We start from the raw sequence: 26,050 nt of genomic DNA, 5'->3' as shown, positions 1-26,050 counted from the left end.
TCCTAAGGAGAAAATGCCTATATCCAACACATGACAGAGGGACTATGAAATGGCTGATGCTCTCTCTCTCTCCTCCCCAGGTATAGCCACCTATACAGATAAGCTGTTCAAGTTTCGTAATGGGCGTTGGGAGGACATCCTGAGTGATGAGGTGAACCGAGGTGTGGCAAGCCGATTTGCTGGGCGCTCAGTAGCATGTGTGGACAGGACGGTGAGTGCATGGATGGGGTGGGATGGAACCACCAAGGCTGAATTTCAGGGCTGTGCAATTACTTTTGGAAAGTGACTCTCTGGAAGTTGAAGAGCTGGGACAAAGAAAGAAAATAGGTTTGGAGAGGTCTTGCTGTCCAGCAGTCACTGCGGTGGACAGTCTCTTCCCCCTCCCTCACAGCTGTCAGGACTCCCATCAGGGGCTGCAATGCCAGGCGGGTGCCGTGCTGCTGATAAACACCACCTGTCTGGGTGATTTATGCCCCTGTCACCTGCGCTTTCTTCTCCTTCTACCTTGCGTGGTTTGTTTTCTAATGATTATTGCTAAATCAGGGTGCCATGGGAGAACAATGGGGGCAGGGTGGTGGCTGGCAGAGAAGTGAGGGAGAAGCAGGGGGCATGAGGAACAGGGATCTTTCTTTGGAAAGCCTACAGCCAAGGGAAACCAGGGCTGGACTGGGCGGGTTTTTCTGCTTGCACTCAGCCACCTGGCTCAGAGATTTCCTTTAACAGACTTGCTCAAACCCAGGTTCTATGTCTGGCAGCAACCAATCGATCTGCCCACATGTTGAAGGATGAAGCTACTGCCATGGAGACCCAGGACCTTCACCTGCTACCACCTCTTTTCCTTCCCACAGGGCTCTGGCCGCTATGCCATCTACATAGCTAACTATGCCAATGGGAGAGTTGGACCACATGCCCTAATCGAGATGGACAAAGCTGCTAGTGATACAGAACGTGGTATTGTGGCCCTGAATGATGTGGCTGCAGAGGCTGGAGTCAACAAATTCACAGGTGTGATGGCCAACTATTGGTGTTCTGATAGCTAGCCCATCATAAGGAAGATAAGTTATGGCATTGGCTTTTCCCAAATATCTGTATCAGGATATTGCTGATTGGGGTCATCTCCAGTATTGAAGGTCCAAATCTTAACATGCTGTTCTTCGTGGACCTTTTCTTCTGTGGCTGCTCATAAGACCCTTGTCTTATGAAATGGAGGAGCAATAGGCTTCTTCTCCAACCAGGTTTCAGAAAGTGTGGTGGAGCTCCTTTGGGTAACATACTTCCACATCCATCATCCCCACTCCCCTCACACACACACACAATACCATCTATTTTGTCAGTCTATAAGATGGTGGGAAAATCAAAATGGCAGCCAACAAAAATCATGGTATTCTCCATTGACTTTGGGCATTTTGCCATGTGTTCATTTTAGACATTTTAGACATGATAAATCCTGGACTAATGTAAGATCTAAGGACATGCTCGTGTGTGAAAGAGTAGCCTACAGATTAAATAAATACAGTCCTCGGGCACAATTTTGCACACCCTAAACCTCCAATTTTTAGACCAGTGGTTCCCAACCTTTCGGCCTCCAGGTGTTTTGGACTTCAACCCACAGAAATCCCAGCCAGCTTACCAGCTTTTAGGAACTGTGGGAGCTGAAGTCCAAAACACCAGGAGCACCAAAGGTTGGAAACCACTGTTTAGATTATTTTCATTGTGGTTTTATTTTTACTGAAAGTAGCTAAAACCATAGGACATGGTGGTTTTGCCCCAGAATGTCCTCTTTTTTTTTTCCTCTGAAGAAATAACCAAAAATGAAAGCAGAAATGACATCATATCACTTCTGGTCAAGTCTGATGCACCAGTACATCATACAGGGGGTTATGATAACTGTGGAGTTAATGGCTCCTGCCACCTCACTATTGCTATGGTGAACATTCAAATGATGATCATCCTCTGTGCTGCAGTGTACAGAAACTAATAGTTCAGGAAGGATGGTTTGCCTCATGCTGATTCTGACCTGTCCTGCCAGTACTGAATGGCCTCAGCCCTGTAGCCCTGCTCTCAATCTTCATAGCACTGAATTGCCACTAAGTAGTTCTGTAATAACTGAAGTAAATTGATGACTGTTGATGAAGAGCAAACATCTATGTTACAGTGCAATTCACTCAAACTGTGAAAAGAGATGGGAAGGCATGGGATAGTGAACCAATTATTAGGCATGTTTTTGCTTTGAAACACTCCAGCTGGGAATGTTCCACAATGTGACCATTCCACCCACAAAAACAGCATGCCCATAGCTTTCACTGTTCTTTTTCCCAGGGGGTCGGGGCGTGGTTGTGGGGCCCATTCTCAGTGAAGCTGCCTCTGATATCTTTTGTGACAATGAGAACGGAGCCAACTTCCTTTTCCAGAACCAGGGTGATGGTACCTTCATAGATGTAGCACCCAGCACTGGTGAGTAGCTAGCCAGAGTGTGGGGATTCAGAGGCAATGGATGTTAAGCAGAGAAACAGTCATGTAACACTCATTAATCTGAATGGCTCTCTGAAGTCTTTTGTTTCTTTCATTGCTAGTGTGTGTGTGTGTGTGTGTGTGTGTGTGAGAGAGAGAGAGAGAGAGAGAGAGAGAGAGAGAGAGAGAGAGAGAGAGATGAGTGCCTGCAGGCTCAGCCAGTGGTAATTTAGCGTCTGGCTGATCATTGGAGTTTAACGAGGTGTCAGGGTGGCATCCATCACTATGGTGCTGTTGATGACACCTGTTCGCTTTAGAAACACTCCTTCCTTGTCAGCAAGAGAATAAGAATTGGGTGGCTGGGGAAGGGAAACAGGTAGGATGAGTGAAAGTAGGGGTTTAAAGAGGTTCAACAGGCCATATTTTGCAACTAGTTGCCCCTACTCTTCTCATTGTCCCTGCTCTCCTAAGGCAGATGGAATTCAAGCTACTAGATAGTCCTCTTTGTCTCCCCTACATAAATATGTGGAGCCTAGATCAATCCCCAGCTCCCCATTTCTTCAGAAGCGAGAGCTTGGTAACGCTTGGTTCACCTTTGGATAGATAGCTTCTCCGACTCAAAACATCCTCTGTAGGCTTGGATGATCCCTACCAACATGGTCGCGGTGTCACACTGGCTGATTTCAACCGAGATGGCAAAGTTGACCTAATCTATGGCAACTGGAATGGACCACATCGGCTCTATCTGCAGATGAATGCAGGTGGGCGCATCCGCTTCCGGGTAAGTGCCACCTGCAGGGGGGAGGAAGGGCCCAAAATGCCATTCAGTTGAGGATAAGCTGGGCTGTGAGCAGGGATATTCAGTGGGCAGGGAGGTCCAAATAGCTGTGAAGTTTAAGAAAGAATGGAATACATCAATTACATCCAGACACCAAGAAGCGGATGTCTCTGCCTCCAGCTGGGTTGCCAGATGTTTCTTATTTTAAAGGTTTGCCTCATATTTCAGACCCGTAGCAACGTAGACCTGGCAGCCTTTCCTTCATCTTGGTTTCCAACCAAGTCACCAAAAGAGCATCAGTCCCTGCAAAAGACTATAGCCTCTGGCCAATCACACCTCTGAAGCACTGTTATCATGCTCCTCAGCTCAGTCACAGCTCCTTCTGTTCTGCCACCAAATTGCATCCTTAGATCAACGCTTCCTCTTGGCCCTGTTCTAGCCCAATCCCTGCCCCACTAATCCCCGTCCTTCCCCCAGGACATTGCCACGCCCAAACTGTCCATGCCATCACCTGTCCGCACCGTCATCGCTGCTGACTTTGACAATGACCAGGAGTTGGAGGTCTTCTTCAACAACATCGCCTATCGAGGCTCATCTGCCAACCGCCTCTTCCGGTGGGTGAGAGCCACATGGCCACCAGAGACTGAGGCAGTGGGCTCCCCATCTTTTTAGGCTTTGGGCATGGCAGGAAGGGCTTCCCCACACCAGACTCTGGGTCACATCCCTGATGGCTTTAGAAGAGTCTGCATGCGACACTGGGCATATGGGAAGAAGGGAGGAGGGAGGCCTGGATTCTTAATCCAGAAGAATATGACATTTAGTCCCCTGTGCAACAACAATCCACTGGAGTAAAATGACTCCACTAAAATTTCATAAACAGGGAGGATGCATCCTCTTCAGTTTTCCTTCCCTAGCTCTTGCCTGCTGGCCAGCTGACACAGCTATAGCTGAGCCCTTTGCTACTTCACTACCCATACAGGCAGTCTGCTCTGCCTAGACTACATCCCTGGAGGTTCCAGCTTTCACTAATTAGCACTTATGCACGGTTCCCATTAATTGTAGGCAATCAATGGCTCGTTAAACAGAGCCGCTTACATTTCTCAGGCTAATAAAGTGATTGCAGCATGTGGCAACTCCAGGGAGTCCGTGCAGAGACCTCTCATTTGGCGAGTGGGCAGGGCCCCTTGTAGAGAGAGGAGCATTGGCAAGGATGGGCTTAGTATGTGGACACAGGATAGCCCCTACTCAACTATAGGATCACCCCATTAAGGACACTTATATGAGAGATGAGAGTGTCCATTCTACTCTACTACAATCTATTTCTGATGCAGGGTCACCCGTCGGGAACATGCTGATCCAGCCATTGAGGAACTGAACCCTGGTGATGCCGTGGAGCCAGAAGGGCGTGGGACAGGTGAGTGAAGGTGGTTTCTACTGTGGGCTGCACTTGGCAAAAAGAGGACAGAGGTGAGATAACTGTAATTGGACAAATGGGGAGGGGCTGGACTTCAACTTCCAGAACGCCCAGCCTGAATGTGCTATCAGTGACCATGTGGGCTGGGGCAATTTTGGTAGTTGTCACTTGGAGTGCCAAGCTTGGAACTCCAAGCTCTAAAAACTCTGCTGGTGACCCTTTCTCTACCAGCATCTAGAGATGCTTCTGGAGACTTCTGCTCAGAATTATTGTGCAACATCTTTTTTTTCCTTAATGGATTTTGTCTTATAAAAAAAAGGCCAGAAGAAATCAAGAGAAGCAAACAAATACAAAGGGGTGTCTTTAAGAACCTGTAAACATCTATGAATCAGGCACTACAGTTGCTCCTATTAGGGCCTTCCTTTCACTCTGCTATACAGAACTCCAAAATCTGCCCCAAGGTCCTGCTCTGATGGCACCTCTGCTGCTGGGATCATTCATAATCTTTAGGAAGCTTAGATACTGACCCTAAGATTCAGACCTCTTTATGTCTCAAGGAACCCACAGTTAAGGATAATGAAGGATATGCAGCAGGAACTTGAAAAAGATATAGGAAAGTGTTGACAAATCATGCTCCTGAGTTCACTAGAACTTTCTAATTGATTTCAATCTGAACATTCATGGCAAAAGCCGCAAAGTTTGAAGGTTGTTCCCCTAGTTAACTAATACTTGCTTGGCTGGTAGTGTGGTTACATTTATGCTCTGCATTTCTTCCAGTGAGTTCAAGGCAGCATATATGGCTCCTCTCCTTCTATTGTAACTTCTCAACAACATTATGTTAGACTGAGAGACTGTGATTAATCCAAGGTCAGCAACTGAGTTTTCGAACTCAGTGGAGATGTGAGTTCAGACTTCCCAGCTTCCACCCTAACTCTAAAATGCTATCAAGGAAGAGAAGGCCAATCTTTGTGTGTAATTCCCATCCACAGTCCAGATGAAGAACTCTTGATTAGCATGCTGAAATCTTGAACGGAAAAGGGTTAAATGTGCTGTCAGTGACAAAGGATGTAGCACCAGAGAGAGCAGCCTCTTAGGTAAACAGACACACAGATGGACAATGTCACTGCAAGCAAGTTAGGGCTAATTTGGGTGTAACCAGGGGGCAGAAGTGGAAAGCACTTATATTACTTGATCTTCTCATTATCTCAGCTGTGACTGTGGAAGAGGAATGTAGACCTGTTAAAAAGGAGATGCTGAAAGAAACTTCTGCTTAACGAGATGGTATCATTCCAGGAGGGGCCGTGGTGGATTTTGATGGCGACGGGAGGCTGGACCTGATCCTATCGCATGGAGAGTCCATGGCACAGCCCCTCTCTGTCTTCAAAGTCAATGAGGTGAGTCTGGATGTGTTTAAAGCCTAATAGCCAGAACACCTACCAGAAAAGATTCTCCCAACAAGCCCTCCCCAGTTTCATGCCCATTTCATACATTGATGATGCATTTCTTCTGTCTCTACAGGGTACTGGAAACAACTGGCTGCGGGTGATCCCACGCACACGCTTTGGAGCATTTGCTCGTGGTGCTAAAGTAGTGCTGTTCACACGGCAGAGTGGTGCTCATCTGCGTATCATTGATGGAGGGTCTGGGTATTTGTGTGAGATGGAGCCCGTTGCCCATTTTGGCCTAGGTAAGTGGGAGGGGGGGAGAGAGAACACCCAATGACCTGTACATGCCATGTCCACCCTCCAAACTGTCCCAATAATTTATAGTTTCTTTGCTCTTCTGTTGTCACTCGCCCTGCCTCATGAAGAAGTTGGAAATGTTACTTTTGGGGGACTGCAACTAATAGATTTCCCCAGTACCCATGCTGGCTGGGGAGATGGGGTCTGGAAGTTGTGGTCTGAAAAAAATTACTTTTCTGAAAGTCTGAAGTCTGACACCTGTACCTTACTTTGTATTGTCCCAACCCTGAATTCCTCTGATTCTGTTACTTTCTCCACTGTACATTCTGCAAAACACCAAAGCCTAACTATCCCCAGACCAAAGCCCTTTCTTTCAAAACTCCTGTAAAGTCTGTTTACCTTCCCTCATATAATCAAATGTATGAGATGCACAAATAGGAGTTTGCATCCCCAAGAGCATGTCTTGCACTCTGGTTGCCCCCTCCAGCTGTTCTTGCAGAAGGCACTATGTGTCTCCACACCTCATTACTCTTCCATAGCCCCAAGGTGTCTCCGTTTAGTGGGGCATGGCCAGGTTAGATGGAGGAGGAAAGCCAAGTAGCTCAGAAAGTCAGAGGGTCTCTACGCCAGAATACTCCATGACCCGGTTCACAGATGGCCTTGTGCCTGGGAGTTGTGCTGATAGGGGTGGTAGCACAGTGGTTAATGGAAGAACATGACCCTCATCACATCCCTAGTGTTGTCATCTCTCTGGCAGAGCCTGGAAAAGTTGCTTTCTGAATTATAAGCTCTGGAATCTTCCATCCACTGTGGCATTTCTGAAAAGGGGTTTTTAAAATAGGGAAGCAGTATAGGGTATTATAGACAGGTACACACATGGGTTCATATAGTTGAAAGGGATCACAAGGATCATCTAGTCCAGCGTTTCTCAACCTGGGGGTTGGGACCCCTGGGGGGGGTCGTGAGGTGGTGTCAGAGGGGTTGTTAGAGACCATCAGAAAACACATGTTAATTCACAGTGCTCTCCGGAGTTAGGCAAACTACATGTCCCCTACATCACTATTAATTCCTCCCAAATCCCTCCAGTATTTTCTGTTGGTCATGGGGGTTCTGTGTGGGAAGTTTAGCCCAATTCTATACTTGGTGGGTTTCAAGGGGCTCTTTAATTTTAGGTGAACTATAAATCCCAGCAACTACAACTCCCAAACGTCAAGGTCTATTTTCCCCAAACTCCACCAGTGTTCATAATTGGGCATATTGAGTATCCGTGTGAAGTTTGGTCCAGATCCATCATTGTTTGAGTCTACAATACTTTCCAGATAGAGGTGAACTACAACTCAAAAACTTAAGGTCAATACCCACCAAACCCTTCCAGTATTTTCTGTTGGGAGATCTGTGTGTCAAGTTTGGTTCAGTTCCATAGTTGGTGAAGTTCAGAATGCTCTTTGATTGTAGGTGAACTATAAATCCCAGCAGCTACAACTCCCAAATGACAAAATCAATCCTCCCCATCCCCACCAGTATTCAAATGTGGGCATGTCATGTATTTGTGCCAAATTTGGTCCAGTAAATGAAAACACATCCTGAAGATCAGATATTTACATTACTATTCATAACAGTAGCAAAATGACAGTTATGAAGTAGCAACAAAGATAATGTTATGGTTGGGGGTCATCACACAATAAGGAACTGTATTGAGGGGTTGCTGCATTAGGAAGGTTGAGAACCACTGATCTAGTCCAATACCTTGCCAGTGAAGATAAATCATGCTTGAGGGATGGCCATTCAACCTCTGTTTAAAAACCTCCAATGAAAGGGAAGCCACTTCTTTTCAAGGTAATGTGCTCCATTGGTGAACAACTCTTGTGATCAGGAAATTCCTCCTGGTGTTTAGTGAAGAGAAGAATAGGATTGTGACAGTGATCCACCTCTTTCATTGAATAAACTGTACCACTTTTTCCTTGCCATTCTTCTCTGTAGGACAAGATGAACCCAGCAGCTTGGAGGTGGTCTGGCCAGATGGCAAGTTCATCACTCGCACCATTGCAAGCACTGAGATAAATGTTGTGCTGGAAATCCCCTATCCTCGAGATCCCCCAGCATCTCTGCCTGCTATACTTCCTCTTGAGGTGAGCCTAGCCTTGATAGCTGCATATGAGTGATTTGGAAGGCATCCCTCCCAAACTTCCCCCACTTCAAACTAGTTTTCCTTCTCTCATCTCACTAAGGAAAATAGTCACGTAAGATGCCTATGGAAGCTCTATGCCAACAAAGTTGAAGCATTTTTCCTATTAGTTAGTGAGGCAAATTGCCAACCTATGCTGTGTTCCCTGCATAAGCGATGTCAGGAATCATCACACCCTCTAATAAACAACTCAGCACCTTATGCCAAAAGGAACAGAGCCAAAACAGGGCCGCTGAGAAACAAAATGGTAGGACCCTGAGGTTTAGGAGAAATACAATTTTTTTTTTAAAAAAACCAACAAGGAGCACTCAGCACATTCAAGAATCAGCAGCAAAATATTGCCTGAGATCCTATATTGGGGTTCCATATTGTCAGTCTCTGCCTATGGGATTACGCATTGATTTTGCTACATATCTCTTATGCTGAATGGTAATGTTGTGCAACTGAATGCATAACTAAAAGAATGTTGCAGAATCAGATATAACAGAGTCTTGCTTATCCAACCTTTGCTTGTCCAGCGTTCTGTATTATCCAACATAGGCTGTCTCCCACCCAGATCCACAAATGTTTCTCTAGGCAGCAACGCACAGGGGGCCAACACACCCAACAGCAACATAAATGCTGCCACACTCCCAAACAAGTGGCAGACTTGTTGAAAAACATGATGTTTTGGTGCTTAATTTGTAAAATCATAACCTAATTTGACATTTAATAGGCTTTTTCTTAACCCCTCCTTATTATCCAACAGTTTTGCTTATCCAATGTTCTGCCAGCCCGTTTATGTTGGATGAGACTGTACTGTGTGTGTCTGTGTCTGTGTGTGTATATATATATATAAATATATATAGACTAAGACTGCACACGTGCATGTGCAATGGTGCTACAAATAGAAAAACAGTTGGGTGCATGGATCTGCCAAGATTGCAATTGCCTGATGCAAAAGAAGATGGTGCACACATCTCCAGTTCATGTACAGAAGCTGATTAGAGAAATTTTTGATATTTAGATCAACTCTGACCATATCCATCTGGGGGTAGCAAATTACTTTAGGGCATGCATGACAAGCTGTATGACACACAGAGATTCTCAAATACAGTAAGGGAACTCAGTAGTGCCCGTCAGAGTCTACCACCTGAAGTAGGTGCCTCATTCTGCCTAATGATAGAGCTGGCCCTGCAAAAGAGGCACTCAATTTTGGAACATTCATTCCCACTCTTGAAGCAAAGGTGACCCACCCTACCCATGAACAAGCTTGGAAAATGTATTTGTTTGAATTATAGCTCTCAGAAATCTACAGTCACCATTTGTAGGCATGCTGGATGGTAGATTTTGGGAGTTGAACTCACAAGAAGAATGTTTTCAAGGTTTGAATGTATTCCCAAAGAGCAACCATAGTATGCTGGTGCATATAAGTTTATAGAGTCTGAGAAAATTACAGTTAACTCTCCAGCCAAGCAAACCTTCCTGACAAGAACTGGTCATCTTACACTATGCCTAGAGAAAGACAGCAGGAAGCGCAGCAAGGAGAACTGAAAGCAAAAGCTAGGCAGATAGAGCTCATCTATCAATACAGCTTCTGGGTGAGAGCAATGTGGCACATAGAAGTCTGAGTCACTTGAAAATTCAACCTGAGAAAATGGAAGGCTGAGGAAAAAAGGAAATTGATCTACTCAAATCCCTGACATTATAGAATAAGTGTCCTGGAGAGGGATTAGGGTTGGGGGAATGCTCTTTCCATTTCCAGAACTGCATGCCACCCTGCTGTCTAGCTATAATATACTGAGGTTTAGAGCTGTCAGCCCTCCGGTGCTAAAAAGCACAGCCAGCAAAGGCCTGGGGTTGGTGAAGGAAAAAAAAGATATCCTTGATCCTTCCCACACCCACTCCTCAGAATTACCTCCTGTGGAGCAGAGGCTGAATAGCACTTTCACAGTATAGTTATAGCACCATGATTCCATTTAAACTGCCACTGCTCAATCCTATGGAATCCTGGGGCTCCACGAGAGATTTAGGATTCTCCGTCAGAGAGCTTTAGTCCTGCATCAGGCTACAAACCTCCAGGATTCCGCTAGATGCAGCCATGGCAATTAAAGTGGAATTATAGCATCATAACTGCATAGTGTGTGGTGCACATTAGGAACCGCATAACATTTCCAAATCACCAATAGTCTTCAAACTTCTAAGAAGGAGAGCAGAAGTGGTTCATCAAGTATCGGGTCAAAAGGAGGAGACAGAAGGAGAGAGAAAAAAATTCTTATCATGAAATTCAAGAGGGTTTTCAAAGGCAGGTGTAAGAGGAATACAACTAAAATCTTGGCTCCTGCTATTTCCTGCTTTAACTGCCATGACAATATTCTGTGGAGGTCCGGAGTTTGTAGTTTTTGGAGGACCTAGAGTTCTTTGGGTGAACATTCGAAATGTCCCTCCCTAAACTGCAAATTCCAGGATTCCATAGGATGTTGTCATGGCAGTTGAAGGAGAATCATAGTGCTATAATTATGTGATATGAAAGCGTACCTGAGTGCCACTGTATACCATAAGTGTATAGGTACATTATATTAGAGCAGTGGTTCTCAACCTGTGAGTCCACAGGTGTTTTAGCCTACAACTCCCAGAAATCAGATCCAGTTTACCAGCTCTTAGATTTCTCAGAGTTGAAGGCCAAAACATCTGGGGACCCACAGGTTGAGAACCACTGTATTAGAGTATGTGCAATTAAGGTGATTCCATGAGAAGGACATCGAAGGCCCAGGAAAGATTCCCACTTTTGTTTCTCTTGCTCTATAGTGCTTCTTTTTCCAAAACATTTTCAATATGTTCTCTTCTAGTAACCCAATTTCACTGTTCTTCCCAGTATCAACGTGTCCTGGAGCAACCAAGGAACTAGGGTGACTGAGACAACCCACATCTCTCCTCCTCCATGTTGCTACCACAGCTGCTCTTATTCAACCATAAAGCTCCATCTGAACTCCTGGACATTGTGGGCACCTCTGCTGACATAAGAGTAGGGTGGCCATACAACCAACCTGAATTAGGGGTGCAATCCATTTTCCTCCTTCCTGGTCACATGAGCAACACATTCTTGACATTGTCAGACCAGGAAGAAGGAGGGGCAATTACCTGATGATGTAATCCCTGTGCCTGAGGCATGACCACAATCTGTCCTCTTTCCTTAGGGTCACCATAAGCCAGAAATTATTTGAAGGCACATAACAACATGAAAACACATCCGATGAAATGAACCGAAGCCTATGAAAGTTTATGCTATCGACTTCTTTCTGTCTCAATGGTCCTATGAAAATCCCTAGTGAGTTGTAGATAGGCATTCCTATCCACTTAGAGCCAATCTTCCCTTGCTGATGATTTTCCTGGATAAAGATGCTGCAGTTGACCTTGCAGCCCTTTGCAGATGGCAGAGCCCAGGGTGTCCCCTTCAATTCTACATCCTAAGAACAACTTTCAGTTGGAGGATGAGGCTTGCTTAATGGAAGATAGGAGAAGCATCATCAAGCTGCTCTTTCTCTGGGTGATGCATGATCCCTTTGCCATGATGTTCATCCTGGACAACAGAGTCCAAGACTTTGGTCCTCTTAAATTTGGCAGTCCTCAGATATTTTCATTTCCTTTGTTTCTTCTGCATAAGCAGAGGGATAGTACAACCAGGAATCACAGGGTCAAAATGCTGGCATGATTTGATTAGCAGGGACACTGATGAGACCATCTATCAGCCAGCCATTACTCTGACTTTGCTGTTGCCTCTGAATTTAGCTGCAATTCTCACAATAATGGGGTTAAAATGGATGTTCAAACACAAGATTCTTTCATCAGAGAATGAACCCACTGCAGAATGGGGGGCATCAATTTATTGACATTAACACCATCACCCCAGCCATTTCTTGGCTATGTTTAATATAATAAAAGATCACTGTGGGATAATGTGATGGGACCAGAACTCACAGCATTACAGGACTGATTTTTTTTTAATGAACAGAGAAAAAATATAATTTTCCCACCTGCACAGTCTTCCTCTCTCGACCCTCATTTTGCTGTAATCCTCTCAGAAGCTGAATTTAAAATAGATTTTTTCAGAAACAATCCACTGCCCATTGTAATGCAAAGTATTTAGAAGTGGCTTGGCTTTGAATTGACAATTATGACCTATTTGTTTTTTAAAAGACCTGCTCCCATTAGAGATGGACAACTGAGTGATATGGCTCAACAAAACTGTGTGTATTTTTGGACATTTCTTTGAGGTACAGCTTTAGGGACTGTTGTGATGACTACCTGCACCTTAAAATTTTATTGCTACACCACTGTGCATGATTATAGTCTGAGCAATTGCATCACATTTTGGATTTTATTATTTCTGTTTGTACCCAATCGCAGGTATTATGGTTCGAATGGTCAGAGAAATATGAGTTGCGTATAGTAGCAAAACATGATGGGGTTCCAGCCACAACACATAATCTTTTTCATCAACGATCTTAGAATTCGGCATAGCAACTAACCTCTTCTTCTTTGACAGACAGTGAATTTTCCATCACAAAATATTGAAAAGAAATAGGTGCAAAGAAGCAAAGAAATTGAGGCTGTGGGGAATAACTGGGAAAATAATAAGATCTTTTGAGTGTAGAATACCCTGTCTATATTTTTGAGGTTTTAAAAAATGGAAGTGGGCTGGGTGAAGGAGTCTCGACACACACTTTTCAGAATTGACTCTATATCGAAGAAGACACTCAGAAGTGGGAGCAACAGCATTAGTTACTATATGATCTGAAACAGGAATTGCAGCCATACAAATTCCTCAGCTCCGCAAAAATGGCATCGCAGAGTACTCTAAGTAGAGAGAGATGAGCCTGGAGGGAAATTAAGTGCTGATGACAAATTTCTCTTGTTCCTTCACAGTGTGGCCAAGGATTTTCTCAGCACGAGAGCGGGAGGTGTGTTGGTGAGTCACCTGGTGAGGCAGACAGATGAACTGTTCTTGGGTGCCGTTTTTCCACAGGGCAGAATGGCTGCTCTTTGGTATTCAATGCTCACCGTGTGGTTGCACTCTGAGAATAAAGCATCAGACCCACTGTGGTGTTGAGCAACTATGTGTCATTGGTCTCTGTGCTAGGACTGTGTCACGCTGTCTCTCTATCTCTCTCTTCCTTTCTTCTTCTTAGATATGGATGAGTGTGCAGAATTTCCCTTTGTCTGTCCAAGGGGCAGACCCGTCTGCATCAACACATATGGCGGATACCGTTGCCGCAGCAACAAGCGCTGCAACCGGGGCTTTGAGCCCAATGAGGACGGCACAGCTTGCGTTGGTGAGTGACTGATGGTTTGAGTATTGTAGCAAAACTGATTGCTCTCAGAACTTAAACTTGGTGCTTAGTCCATGATGTCAGCTAATGGAAACAAGAGCTGAAGTCTAACTATCCCCTAGCTCAGTCCAAGGGATGTTATGATGAGAGGGAGAGCACTCATCTTCCAAATAAGAATTCTGTCTTACATGAAATTTTCTTTCAATCCCCAGATTTCTACCATGGCAGTAACTTAAAACATCAGTCTGTTGTAGGTTGTAGATATAAATAAATAGAAGCTTTACCACTGTTTCTGAATCAAAATATACTCTGCAGTATAATAAAGTGTCATTCAGGCTTGTGTAACAAGTAACAGCATCTTTACTTTAGTTCAAAATATATACAGCAGTCTCTGAATTCACACAGAGAACATAGGGAATAAATAGTCCTTTAAACAGTCTTTAAATATGCCTCTGTCTCAGCAGCAAGCTAGAGACAGTAGCCAATTGGAATTCTGGCTCCTGGCTGGCTCAGCCAATCAGCTGCCGACAGATGCCTTTCCAGTCAACCCATTACATCATGCTGCCTCTTTACAAATCCTCACAAGTCAAGCAATTGAAACAATGATTTAGGCATCCAAAACAATGGGATTTATGCATCCAACATGCAATGAGATAGGCAAAATTAACAAGGGAATGTAAATCCAGCAAATAGAAGAGTTGTACACATGAATAGCTTTAAGTGCCTCTTTCTGCAATAAATGACGGGATAGAAACAAAATTTCATGTGGGAGGGGACTTCTTATTTGAGAGTGGGATACCTCCATTGTGCCCTTCTGTAGCTATATTTTTGGGTCATGCAATGAAAAAATATAGGTGCAACTGGTACTGTGTGTATGTGTCTGCACATGGGAGCAAGGAAGAAGAAAAATCAGCTATTAAGGGGTTCAGTTTGTAAAAGTAACTAATTAGAAGATAGTGCAGGAACAATGTAGCACTTGCTTCCTATTTTGTATTCATTGTCAATGCAAAGGAAGATTGCAGTGGATAAGATACAAAAATATATATATATCTGCGACAAACTAGATATTTAGAATCAGATCTGAGTCTGGAAAAGCTGTGAAGCAATGAGAGGAGTGGGAAAGGAGCAGGTGATGAAAAAGATGCTTAAACCTTTCCACACTTGTTCATTTCCTCTCATCTCTCTCTCTCTCTCTTGCAGTTAGTTGTTGAATGTTGCTGAGGCTTGAGGCCTTTCTTTGCCATCAGATAGTTGGTTCATCTTATTTCATCTACACTGAACACCTCTCAATAGTTTCACTAACTGATGCTCTATCCTTTTCTGTCTGTCTGTCTGTCTGTCTGTCTGTCTCTTCCTGTTCCCCTCTTTGTGCAGCTCAAGTGGCCTTTTTTGGAGGATATCCTTCTTCAGGGACCCGGTTTGGCCCCACTTTCTCCTCAGCCCCACTCCTTCCAATTTGCCTCGGACTCTGCTTTCACTCCTATGCACTTTAAGCCTTGCCAATAAAGCAAGATGTAGCCTTTATGGATGAAATGGCCTCCCCTGTTCTCCTTCCCTCCACTTTCTCTCATCCAGCCTTCTCATGGTGGTCCCTGGGGACATGGACCGAGGTGGGGACAGCCGTCTCTGCAGAGGGCACGACGCAACCTGGCTGAGGCAATGCCAGTAGTGGCACACCCCTTGCATGTTTTCTGAGAAAACAGACAAGGCAGAGGCCTCACCACTGCTTTGTCTCCTCAGTGTGGCTGCTATCTTCCTAGGAGCTTGCCCCTAAACGAGGTGGCAGCTCTTGTTGCAACTGCCATCTTCCTTGGAGCTTGCCTTTACCCAAGATGGCAGCTTCTGCTGGTAGTTGCTTGCTTGGTTAAAAAAAAAAAAAGAATCAATACAGTTATCCTGTGCCTGCTGGTTTGGCCTGTGAAATTATTGCTTCCCTTCTTCTTCCTCTTCTTCTTCTCCTCTTCCTCCTCCAGCCCAACTGGACCGGGATTCACCTCTGCTCTTGTTTCCCAATATGTGTCTAGTGTTTGAACCCGCTCTGTCTTCCCGCTGGAGAATCACCCTTTCCTCCGCACACCAAATAAACTGTACACTATCTATAAGCACCTGCTTGCTTATATGCTTGGGTGTTGCTGGGCTTGGGCACAACAGCCCATATTCAGAAGACAAAAAGAGAACAGGGTGATGCAAGTTTAAAGTGTCTGCCTGTTTCCTGCACTGAGAGGCTTGTGACTGCCTAAGGGGAGTGAGCAGCTAAAACATTAGCAGGGCAGTGAGCTGGGAATATTTCTCTGAAATTATGACTACATAAGAAACAGTATAGTTAAATTATTTTGTCTACAAGCTTATATGCTTATGGTCTTGTGCAAAACGTAGTGTGAGAATCGTGTTGTATTTGGGGGGCCCTGCACATTCTATTGCATGAGACTCAATACTGAGTGAGACTTCAAAGTCCTGCACCCAATAGGCAGGAGAAGGTTCCAGTTTTTGAAATGGATGCACTCTGCCCATTTGCCTTGGAGCGTTCTTTGCTTAAAGCAGCAGGCAATAATAGCCCAAGCATTTGGAATGAATCAATGCAAGCAAATCAAACGTAAAGCCAGGCATGTATAATTTAGAAAATCTTCACCATGCATTGTATGCATACATTAGGAATGAGCAAAATGCTCCATGAGAAGATTATTGAGAACCAAAGGCAGATACAAACAATAATAATAATAATAATAATAATAATAATAATAATAATAATAATAATAATAATATACTTTATTTATATACCACTCTATCTCTGCCCTGCATTCCCAGCTTCGGTCATGAAATGGAAAATACATTCCCCAAATGGCCATTGTTTGTTCTTGAAGAACCACCATAACTTCAGAGGAGACATGGATGTTTGTAAACACATAAGGGACATAAACTAGGGAGTTGTGATCAGCCAAGATTTCCATTTGTTGCTTACCAGTGTTATTCCCTATTCAGAAATCACTGTACTCCTATTTTGGTGCACTGAAAATATACTTGTTATGTAAAGAATGAAATGAAGAAATCCCGGAGGGCTCAAGCATAACTTGTGACAAACATCCAAGAAAAGGGGTGGAAGACAGAAATTCCTGCAGGAATTGGTGGTACATAACATTCCAAGCCCAAATACAAAGTCTTAGTTCCTGAGTTTGCTAAAAAGATTTTTCAAACATTTTGTTTTGAATAGGATCAATTTTATTTTATTTTTTTCTTTAAGTACAATTTGGAGTAATGAATCCAACTATGATCTGTAATAAAAATCTAAATGGTGAAAGATAAGTGCTATGATCCTAAAAGGTTCTTCCTTGTACCAGATAAAAATCCAAGCTAGAGAAGAAATTATTTATTTATTTGAAGTATTTATATACCGCCCTTCTCAACCCTGAAGGGGACTCAGGGCAGTTAAACACCTCCCACCTTCTTGTCTCCCATATAGTAAAGGTAAAGGTTTTCTCACAACATTAAGTCTAGTCGTGTCCAACTCTGGGGGTTGGTGCTCATCTCCATTTCTAAACCGGAGAGCCAGCATTATCCGTAGGCACCTCCAGGGTGATGTGATCAACATGACTGCATGGAGCACTGTTATCTTCCCATTGGAGCGGTACCTATTGAACTACTCGCATTTGCATGTTTTCGAACTGCTAGGTTGGCAGAAGCTGGGGCTAACAGCGAGAGCTCACCCTGCTCCCCGGATTTGAACTGTCTACCTTTCAGTCAGCAAGTTCAGCAGCTCTGCAGTTTAATCTGCTGCACCACCGGGGGTTCAATGTCTCCCATATATCCACCCCTCAAAAAACCAGTCTTTTCCCATTAATTTATCTTTCTAAGGTCCAACAGTGAAGGTAGAGAGGAGAATATATCTTTCCCCTGAGTAATGCCTGGCACATTATATACCAAATGTGCAAAATTATTTTCCCATAAGTATTGACTCATACCCATAGGAAATGTCATTTTCAAGTCCCCCTTATATGTAACATGCAGCCATACCAATTTACCAGAAGGGAAGGAGATCCCATTTTTCCTTTTCCTTTGTCTATGCTGCTGGAATTAGATTAAAGTCCTGTTAACACACATGTAGGTTTCCCTGCAGAAGCACCTGAAGATTTTTGTTTGATGTGGAACCTCTTTATTTATTTCAAGGTTACAAAAGCAGAGTTGTATACACATTGTAGTTGCCTATGTGGCAGCATTGTGCATTTTACACTACAATCATGTATTTTATATGTATGCATGCAGTTGCAGTGCACTAATGAACAATCATCATGTAGTGTAAGTCCATGAGTGTAAAGTTACAGTTTGTCTCCTTGATATATGATCTTGGCCAAAGATAATTGCTAGAGAGGATGGTAAACAGGTGCAAAGATAGGGAAGAGGGAAGAGAGGAGTTAGGGGACAGTTTAGATGCTACCTGGTTTCAGAGGTTTTGGCAATACGGGGTCTGAAATAAACCTTTGAAAGTATGCTAAAAGACACTGAACTAACAAGTAGATGTGTTGTTGAAGGCTTTCATGGTCAGAATCACTGGGTTGCTGCAAGTTTTCCAGGCTGTATGGCTAGGTTCCAGAAGCATTCTCTCCTGACATTTCACCCACATCAATGGCAAGCATCCTCAGGGGTTGTGAGGTATATTGGAAACTAGGCAAGGGAGGTTTATATATCTGTGGAAGGTCCTGGTTGTGACCATCTGAGGATGCCTGCCATAGATGTGGGTGAAACATCAGGAGAGAATGCTTCTGGAAAATGGCCATACAGCCTGGAAAACTCACAGCAACCTAACAAGTAACTGTTTGATGATGCGTGTTGAAAAGAAGGAAATCTTAGCTTTAGAGCTGGGACTATTTTTTTCCATCTCACGCTTAGCCATTGAAGATACTTGGCAAGCAACACCCTTCTAAATCCATAATGTTCTCATTGCCAAATACTATTACTGTTCCTTCCTCTATTAATACAACTGCAGAAATTCATTCCTAGGTTTCTTATAAATCTTCATCTTATCTACAGACTAAATGTATTAGTGGAGGACAACAATGTTTGCTCTTTTATTCTTTTAAATTGAAACCGTTCTCATTACACTAAGACGCAGTATCAAGTCAAAACATTGCGAGTTCTTTTGCTGTATGGATATAGCACACTCCTGCACCTTGATGCCTTCCAGATGTATTGGATTACAGTTCCCATCACTATAGCAAATGTAGTACCTGGGTGGCAAAAGCTGCACTGAGTACTCTTGTTCCTGCTGGAATTCCCCACAATTCAGGCATGATCTGTAGGCCCCACATTCTGCTGGAAAATCCAGCCAGCGTTGTATTGTTGGAGAGCTGATATGCTGCAAACCAGAGATGCCTTTTTCTCTACAAGGGGTTCATTTATACAAAAGGAGCAGAGAGGTTTAACCGGAGCAAACAATGCTGTGGTATGATTCCACAACTGCTTTACTCATTTTGAGTTTCTACCGAGGACTCATTCAGTTGTGTGTCCATGGGTGTTTTTGAAAGGTGATATAATGCACTCATTTTGCTACAGTCAGCACATACTGAAGATTCTGTCCTATTCTAGTCTCACTGGGACTATATGAGACAGCCACCAAGTCAATGTAAGCAATACTTTGCTAAATGAACCAGAATTTTGGCTTGATATATGGCAATTTCTTATATTTCTACAAATTTCTTGGACATCTTCAAATGCTTTGAGGCTGGATTCAATGGCCCATGAGGCCTCTTGTAGCTCTATGATTTCTTCTACTCTATTATACGTTGTATGATGAATTTTCTGGAGATTTAAGCCTTCCACTGCTCTGGTTTCCTGTTTATCTCACAGCTAACTAGCCAATGACACTGAAAGCAGTTATCTGAATAGATGAGGCCTTTTAAACACAACCAAAGCTTTAAGCTAACCCAAGTAAGATGGTTGGGATTTCTGGGAGTTGACGTTCAAAACACCTGAATGACAAAGGTTGGGAACCACTGCTCTAGAGCAAGATTGGAAAATCTGTAGCCTCCATGTATTATTGAATTCTAGCTCTCATTATCCTCCAAAATTGGCCATGCTGGCTGGGGCTAGTGGGAACTGGAATCCAACATCATCTTGTGGGCCACATGGTCACTATTCTTTTCCCAGAAACTGTTGCAGTATACAGGGATCACTGAAACACCTTCTAATTTCACATCAGAATAAGTTGATCCAGCTCTAGTGTGATGAGATTCTAAGTCTCTTCCAGGTCAAAGGAACTGCAATCCCTACCACTGCACCTAATGCAGTGATTCTCAACCTGTGGATCCCCAGATGTTTTGGCCTTCAGCTCCCAGAAATCTTGGGAGCTGGTAAACTGGCTGAGATTTCTGGGAGTGTGGGCCAAAACACCTGGGGACCCACAGGTTGAGAACCACTGATCTAATGGCTTAAGGAACATGTATGAGAATCCAACATCTGTCTGACCTGTCAGATGAATCTACAGGCACAAAAACTAATTTTGAGGTTTGCCTGGCCTTCCAAATCACTCAAATCAGCTTTTTGCGTGAAATAATGAGAGAAGAATTACTGCCAAGTTCTTGAAAATAGAGGATAAGCCCTACCCAACTTCTTCACACCTAGAGTAACATCATCACAAGGGTTGGGCTTCAAATGAAGAACAGCCTGGCTGAGTTCAAGGACCATCCCAAGTTGAAAACATCATCCGTTAGATGACTCACTGTGTTCTTTCTGGTTGTAAGATCTGTGCCTCCTCCTTGAACTAGCACATCTTGAAATAATTCTTTGCTCTTGCTTTTCATGTATGTGGAGTAGCTATGTGTTCAAATTTCCTGAGATAGATTTAGAAAATTATCTGATATGGCTGACTCATTAAAAAAATGTGAAGACCGAGGAAGACTAAATGCCTCTACTAGTGAACAGAAAAGAAGAATACAGTACCTGTAAAAATAAAAGAAAGCATAATTGGAAGGAGAACATGTTCACGTGGTGGTGATATGATGTATGGATGGATGTTTAGTTAGCATGAGTGGACCATGAGTATTAAGAAAGGTATGGTATAAACAAAGTGTTGAAATATATTTGTTATACATTGTGAATGCTGTATGTGTGCATAAGCTATGCACATGGATTGTATGATATCACAGAGATGGAACCTCAAATAAGAAGTAGCTTTATTGCCTAGTTCCAAAGGAGTGAGCTACTGGGAATCATTTTATTCATCCTGACCTGACATAGCATTGGCACTGACATACCTGTAGACTGAGTTGTGCTTGAATCCGTATCTATCACATCAATGGGTCATTCTGTTGTGAAAGACACACAGAACCCAGACATCCAAGAGCTTGAGAAAGATTTGTTTGTTTTTTGAAAAACAACCTTTTAGTAAAGTTGATGTTTCCAAGCAATGAATATGGGAGATTCAATAAATCAGTTAGCAAAGTGACAGGTCATTTGGCCAAACGGATGCAAGGAGTCTCCCTGAATAAAAGGGTGTGACCAAGCCATGATTTGTTCTTTTTTGCTATATGATATCAGACAGACAGATGCTACAAACAATACGGTATGGTGCCAATGCCCTCTAGAGGGCAGAAATAAAATTGGAACAGCTTCTGGTTGTAATTCTCACCACACAGGATATGAGAAAGAATGGGTGGGGAATCTGTGGCCCTTGAGATTTTGTTCAGTCAGAGAAGAGTGAGAGGAATTGTATCCCAACAATATCTGGAAGGCCACACATTTTCTCCACATCCTGCCCTACAAGCTTGTACTAGGGTTGGGTGCGAGAACTAAAACAAGGGGAAATGCAACCATTGGAATGGGGGAGGGCCACAAATGGCAATTATATGGCAAAATGTCAAGATAGTAGCACAACATGAGGACTAAAATGACTCGAGCAGATGATGATGATGATGATGATAATTTATTTATATACTGCCCTATCTCCCCAAGAGGACTCAGGGCGATTTCCGACATAAGGCAAAACATTCCATTGCCAAAAAGGAGACCATACAACAAAATTAAAAAACATTAAAAAAAACATACAATCCTGCTAAAACAACCACAAAATTTTAAAATCCAGTTTCAAATTACTCCAACAGATGGACTCAAAATACAAATGGCCAAAATTTCAGAATGGAGATGGTCAGCTATGAAGGGCTAGGCAAAGGCTAGTGCGACAGAGTATCATAGGGCTGAGGAAGTGGATAAAGTGCAGTGCAGGGTCCTAGATGGCAACCGAGGGAGGGGCCCTGGGACTAGATGCTCTACAGTTGTCCAAGTAAGGTATACATGGTTGTTTTATTGACCGTTCCCCCCACTAGCCATTAAAGGTGGTGTAACAGTAGTGATGGTCCCTTTAGATCCATTTTTTTGGAGAATAATCCTGAACATAGCAAAAAAAACAATCAAGGCAGGTTTCAGTAATATGACCAGTGTAGGCTATAACCCGAGAGCTGCCCATGCGATGTTCAACTTACAGTTCACTATGTTCATCTATCCTTCCCTTCTTCTGTCCAGACATAGATGAATGTGCCTCAGGTCTGCATAACTGCAGCCAAATCTGTGTGAACACTCAGGGTGCACATTCCTGCCAGTGCCACGAGGGATTCAAGGTGGATAACCGTGATGCCAACAAGTGCCTGGGTAAGTAGCCGATATAGACTAAGTAAGACAGCCACCTGTGTTCCCAAAGTTCTGCAAGGAATGAGTCTGATTGAGTAACCCACAGTGTTCTTAGTGTGAAACATCATGTAATTTCCCCTGGTCATTCTTGGCTTACAAATACAAAGCAGAAAGGTTGGTGAGTGCCTTTTGTAGAGTCATGGAGCAGGAATGTGATAACCATTTGTTCCCAAAAAGGAGTTGGAGGGATGTCATTACCAGGTGCCAGAACTAGCAGAGCGACTGGATAGCTGCAGATTATAGAATGAACACTTTTGAAATATCAGTGAGATTATTTTCTCTGGAGTACTATCAAACTCTGTCTGGAATACTATTTCTGCCTCAGATGTGTTTAAAAGGTTGCACACTGTTGTAAAAAAAATGTACATTCAGTTGAAATATGTAGAAGCAGAGTTATATATGTGGTGCTATATGGGATCTGAATACACATTCAGTTGTGCAACTATTTTGCTTTCGATTAAACATTCAGTTGTGCATTCATTTGCACAATGTTGCCATTTAACAGAAAAAAAACCACATAATAGAATCAGCACATAACTTCACAGTCCAGATTGATACTACGCAATGCCATGTGACATGTCAGACTCAGACTCTTGGCATAAGAAATCACTATACTAATTGATATGAAAGGAAATACATCAAGATAGCAAAGTTCAGAGAAAAGATAGAGAGGTAGGGGGCCATACTTGTTCCTATTTCTTGGAAGAAAACCAAAATGTCTGTCCTCGAAGAGACAGTTAAGAAATGGCCTAACAGTGAGGAAGAAGCGAGATCAACAATCTGAAGTCTGCCAGTTTATGTGAGAAGAATGGAACAAAGGAATCCGTAGGATGTCTTGCTCACATACTCTACTCTATCCATACCAGTGCATGCATCTTTAAAGCAAGCAGGGTTGCATCTTTATCATCTCCAACACTTTATTGGACTAGAAACTTCCAGAGTGCCCCAGCAGCATGGCCACTAGTAGCTCAAAAATAACTTTTCCAAGCACTTTAAAGCAACTGTTGTTGTTGTTTTCAAGATTCTGCAATGAAAGGGAGAACTGATTTTATTTGCCTTGTTACCATTCCCATTCCCTTTGTTTCTGACTGTTCACTGTGGCTGGCACGGTGACCCTTTCCCCTTGTGCATTTCAGATGTGGATGAGTGCAGGGAGAGGCCATCCCCATGCGATCACATCTGCCACAATGAAGCAGGCTCTTTCCATTGCCACTGCCGGCAAGGCTTCTTCTTGGGTCCAGATAGACGGCGCTGTCTGCAAGGCTGATCAATGGCCATAATCATGGCCCAGAGTATGTGCTGGCCTACACCCTCGCTGGAATGCATAGCTAGCATTTGCCTGTATACCTTTGCTCATATATGGCGGGCGGGCAGTAACCATTTGCTGTGCAACACCAGTGATTGTTGCTGCTCAAAGCTGTAGTTCCACTTCCTCCTGGTTAGTACACCACTGTCTTTATGGAGAACTGGGATGCCCCTCTCCTTGCTTTACTGGTCTGATTCCATAATAAAGCTGACTTTTGCTCATTTCATAACTTTTGTTCAGAACTTGTTCTTGAACTTGACTTGGCTTTTGCCTGGTTCTCCTCTCCCGCTTGTCAGTGCAACAAAGCTAGAGTAAAGTTCTCAGCTCTTGGCCCTCCATCTATTTTAGACTTTTTTTCAGGCTAAACACAATGTATGGGTCGAAAAAGTGTAATCTTTATGTACTAGTTGCATTTATACCTCATATTTCCTTCAATGATCCCAAGACAGCATACATGGCTCTCCTCCTTAAACAATAGTTCAAACTGAGACAGAGCAATTAAACCAAGGTCAGCCAGTGAGTAACAAGACTTGGTAGGTACAGTCCTGTACTCCAACTACTGCAACCATACTAAGTCCATAACACTACCTTTATAACATAAATAATGGTTGGCATCCTGTTCATGATTTACACCCATATAAGTTCCATGGGGGGGGGGGGCACAGCATAATACTAGTATTTAGTTCACAGTTGCCTAATCAGAGTTCCACAAATGTAACTGTCACACATACAAGTGGGCCTTCTTCAGTGTTGCGTAACTATTCATTAATGCCTTCAGTGTACAACTCAGTTCACTAGTATTGCCGGAACATTCACAGAAACACAGTTGGTTGCCCAAAGGTGGTATGGATTCACACTACTTAGAAGCCAGTTCAAACTTTTCATTGTGTGCCTTCAAGTGGCAAGATTTGTTCAGAGAAAGTTTGCCTCTGCCATTGCTTTCCTCTGAAGCCAAGAGAGTGTGACTGGCCCTATAGTTTAAGCAACAATCCACTATTACAATACTGAAGTAATCACAAACATATACTTGTTCCAACCACTTCTAAAAGGTACAACAAACTCACGTTTCATTGTATACTATTTTTTGTTGTACCTTTTACAAGTGGTTGGAACAAGTATATGTTTGTGATTACTTCAGTATTGTAACAGTGGATTATTGCTTTACTGATTCAAGGGAATCCATTTTCATTACATGGCCCTATAGGTTTCCATGGACAAGTGGTGATTCGAATCCTGATTTCCAGAGTCACAGTCCAACATTCAAACCTCTACACCACACTTACTTTTGGTTCAATTTACCTAAGACTAAGGGTTCTTCCACATAGACATATAACCCAGATAGCAAGGCAGAAAATCCCACATTATCTGCTTTGAACTGGGATAAATGGCAGTCTGGACTCTGATAACCCAGTTCAAAGTAGTTATTGTGGAATTTTCTGCCATGATATTCTGGATTATATGGCTGTGTGGAAGGGCCCCCAATATGACATAGGACAGAGTTGCATAACAGTATGCAAGTAAAACAAAGTGAGTTCTTTGTCAGTAGCAAAACAAGTCAAAACTAGAGGAAGCCTTTGTGACCTCCCCCTATCCTCCCCTGACCTTGTAACAGGGTACTAATCACAGTACTATCCCCATTGAGTAGGAGTTCAGGCTAAAGGAACTATCTCCACTTTAGACTTAGATCCCAGGTTTAAATGCTGCCATTATGTTACTGCTTATTTTATAATCAAGTGGCTAATGATGCTTGAATAACACACAATTTGGACTGTGGTTAAGAATTTTTCCTTGTTACTCTTACAAGCCACAACTTCTAAACTCTCTAATTTGCCCTTCACATAACCTAAGCTAACTGATAGTGTGGCCAATAGTTTAGCCTATAAATCAGTTCAAAATCAAATGACACAAATATCAATTTGCTGGATTTTTATAGAGTAATCCAAAGGAGAAAAAAAGCTTAAATATGGGTTTGTTTATAAAATATGAATAAATGAATGACCATACAAGGAGATGATGCACAATTCTAAATATAAAATTTGTGACAAATTGAGATTTCATTAGTACTTGCCATTTGTACAGCACCTATTGAGAGTAAACACTTCACACGCATCACCTCAGGCACCTTTACTATAACTTTACAGAAGTTCCTACAAGTGGAATCTGCAAAACAATGTTGCAGAACTCCGGCGGTTTAAGACAAATGTTCCACCCATCACGGACAAGATGCCTGGTGTTTTATAGGTGTTGAACTG

The 26,050-nt window shown here is 43.1% G+C and overlaps 1 protein-coding gene across 2 annotated transcripts in view; it reads left to right on the top strand.

Moving 5' to 3' along the window:
- The window catches only part of crtac1 (cartilage acidic protein 1), a 47,481-nt gene extending 23,454 nt beyond the window's left edge, over window positions 1-24,027 (top strand). The window contains exons 4-16 of one of the 2 annotated variants that reach the window (XM_008106516.3): window positions 81-211; window positions 849-1,005; window positions 2,320-2,454; window positions 3,087-3,232; window positions 3,707-3,843; window positions 4,561-4,643; window positions 5,937-6,037; window positions 6,162-6,330; window positions 8,306-8,454; window positions 13,416-13,458; window positions 13,679-13,822; window positions 22,328-22,453; window positions 23,629-24,027. In XM_008106516.3, the coding sequence (XP_008104723.2) occupies window positions 81-211; window positions 849-1,005; window positions 2,320-2,454; window positions 3,087-3,232; window positions 3,707-3,843; window positions 4,561-4,643; window positions 5,937-6,037; window positions 6,162-6,330; window positions 8,306-8,454; window positions 13,416-13,458; window positions 13,679-13,822; window positions 22,328-22,453; window positions 23,629-23,759 (1,652 nt within the window). In that variant the 3' untranslated portion in view covers window positions 23,760-24,027. Of the gene's footprint in view, window positions 1-80; window positions 212-848; window positions 1,006-2,319; window positions 2,455-3,086; window positions 3,233-3,706; window positions 3,844-4,560; window positions 4,644-5,936; window positions 6,038-6,161; window positions 6,331-8,305; window positions 8,455-13,415; window positions 13,459-13,678; window positions 13,823-15,193; window positions 15,922-22,327; window positions 22,454-23,628 lie in introns of those variants that run through there. The other variant, XM_062976364.1, reaches the window with a different exon arrangement.
- Window positions 24,028-26,050: the final 2,023 nt, after the last annotated feature.

This window comes from Anolis carolinensis, chromosome 3 (assembly GCF_035594765.1).
Source record: "Anolis carolinensis isolate JA03-04 chromosome 3, rAnoCar3.1.pri, whole genome shotgun sequence".
NCBI classification, from domain to species: domain Eukaryota; kingdom Metazoa; phylum Chordata; class Lepidosauria; order Squamata; family Dactyloidae; genus Anolis; species Anolis carolinensis.
The sequence above is the reverse complement of the archived record's forward strand: the minus strand, read 5'-3'. Positions and strand labels throughout refer to the sequence as shown.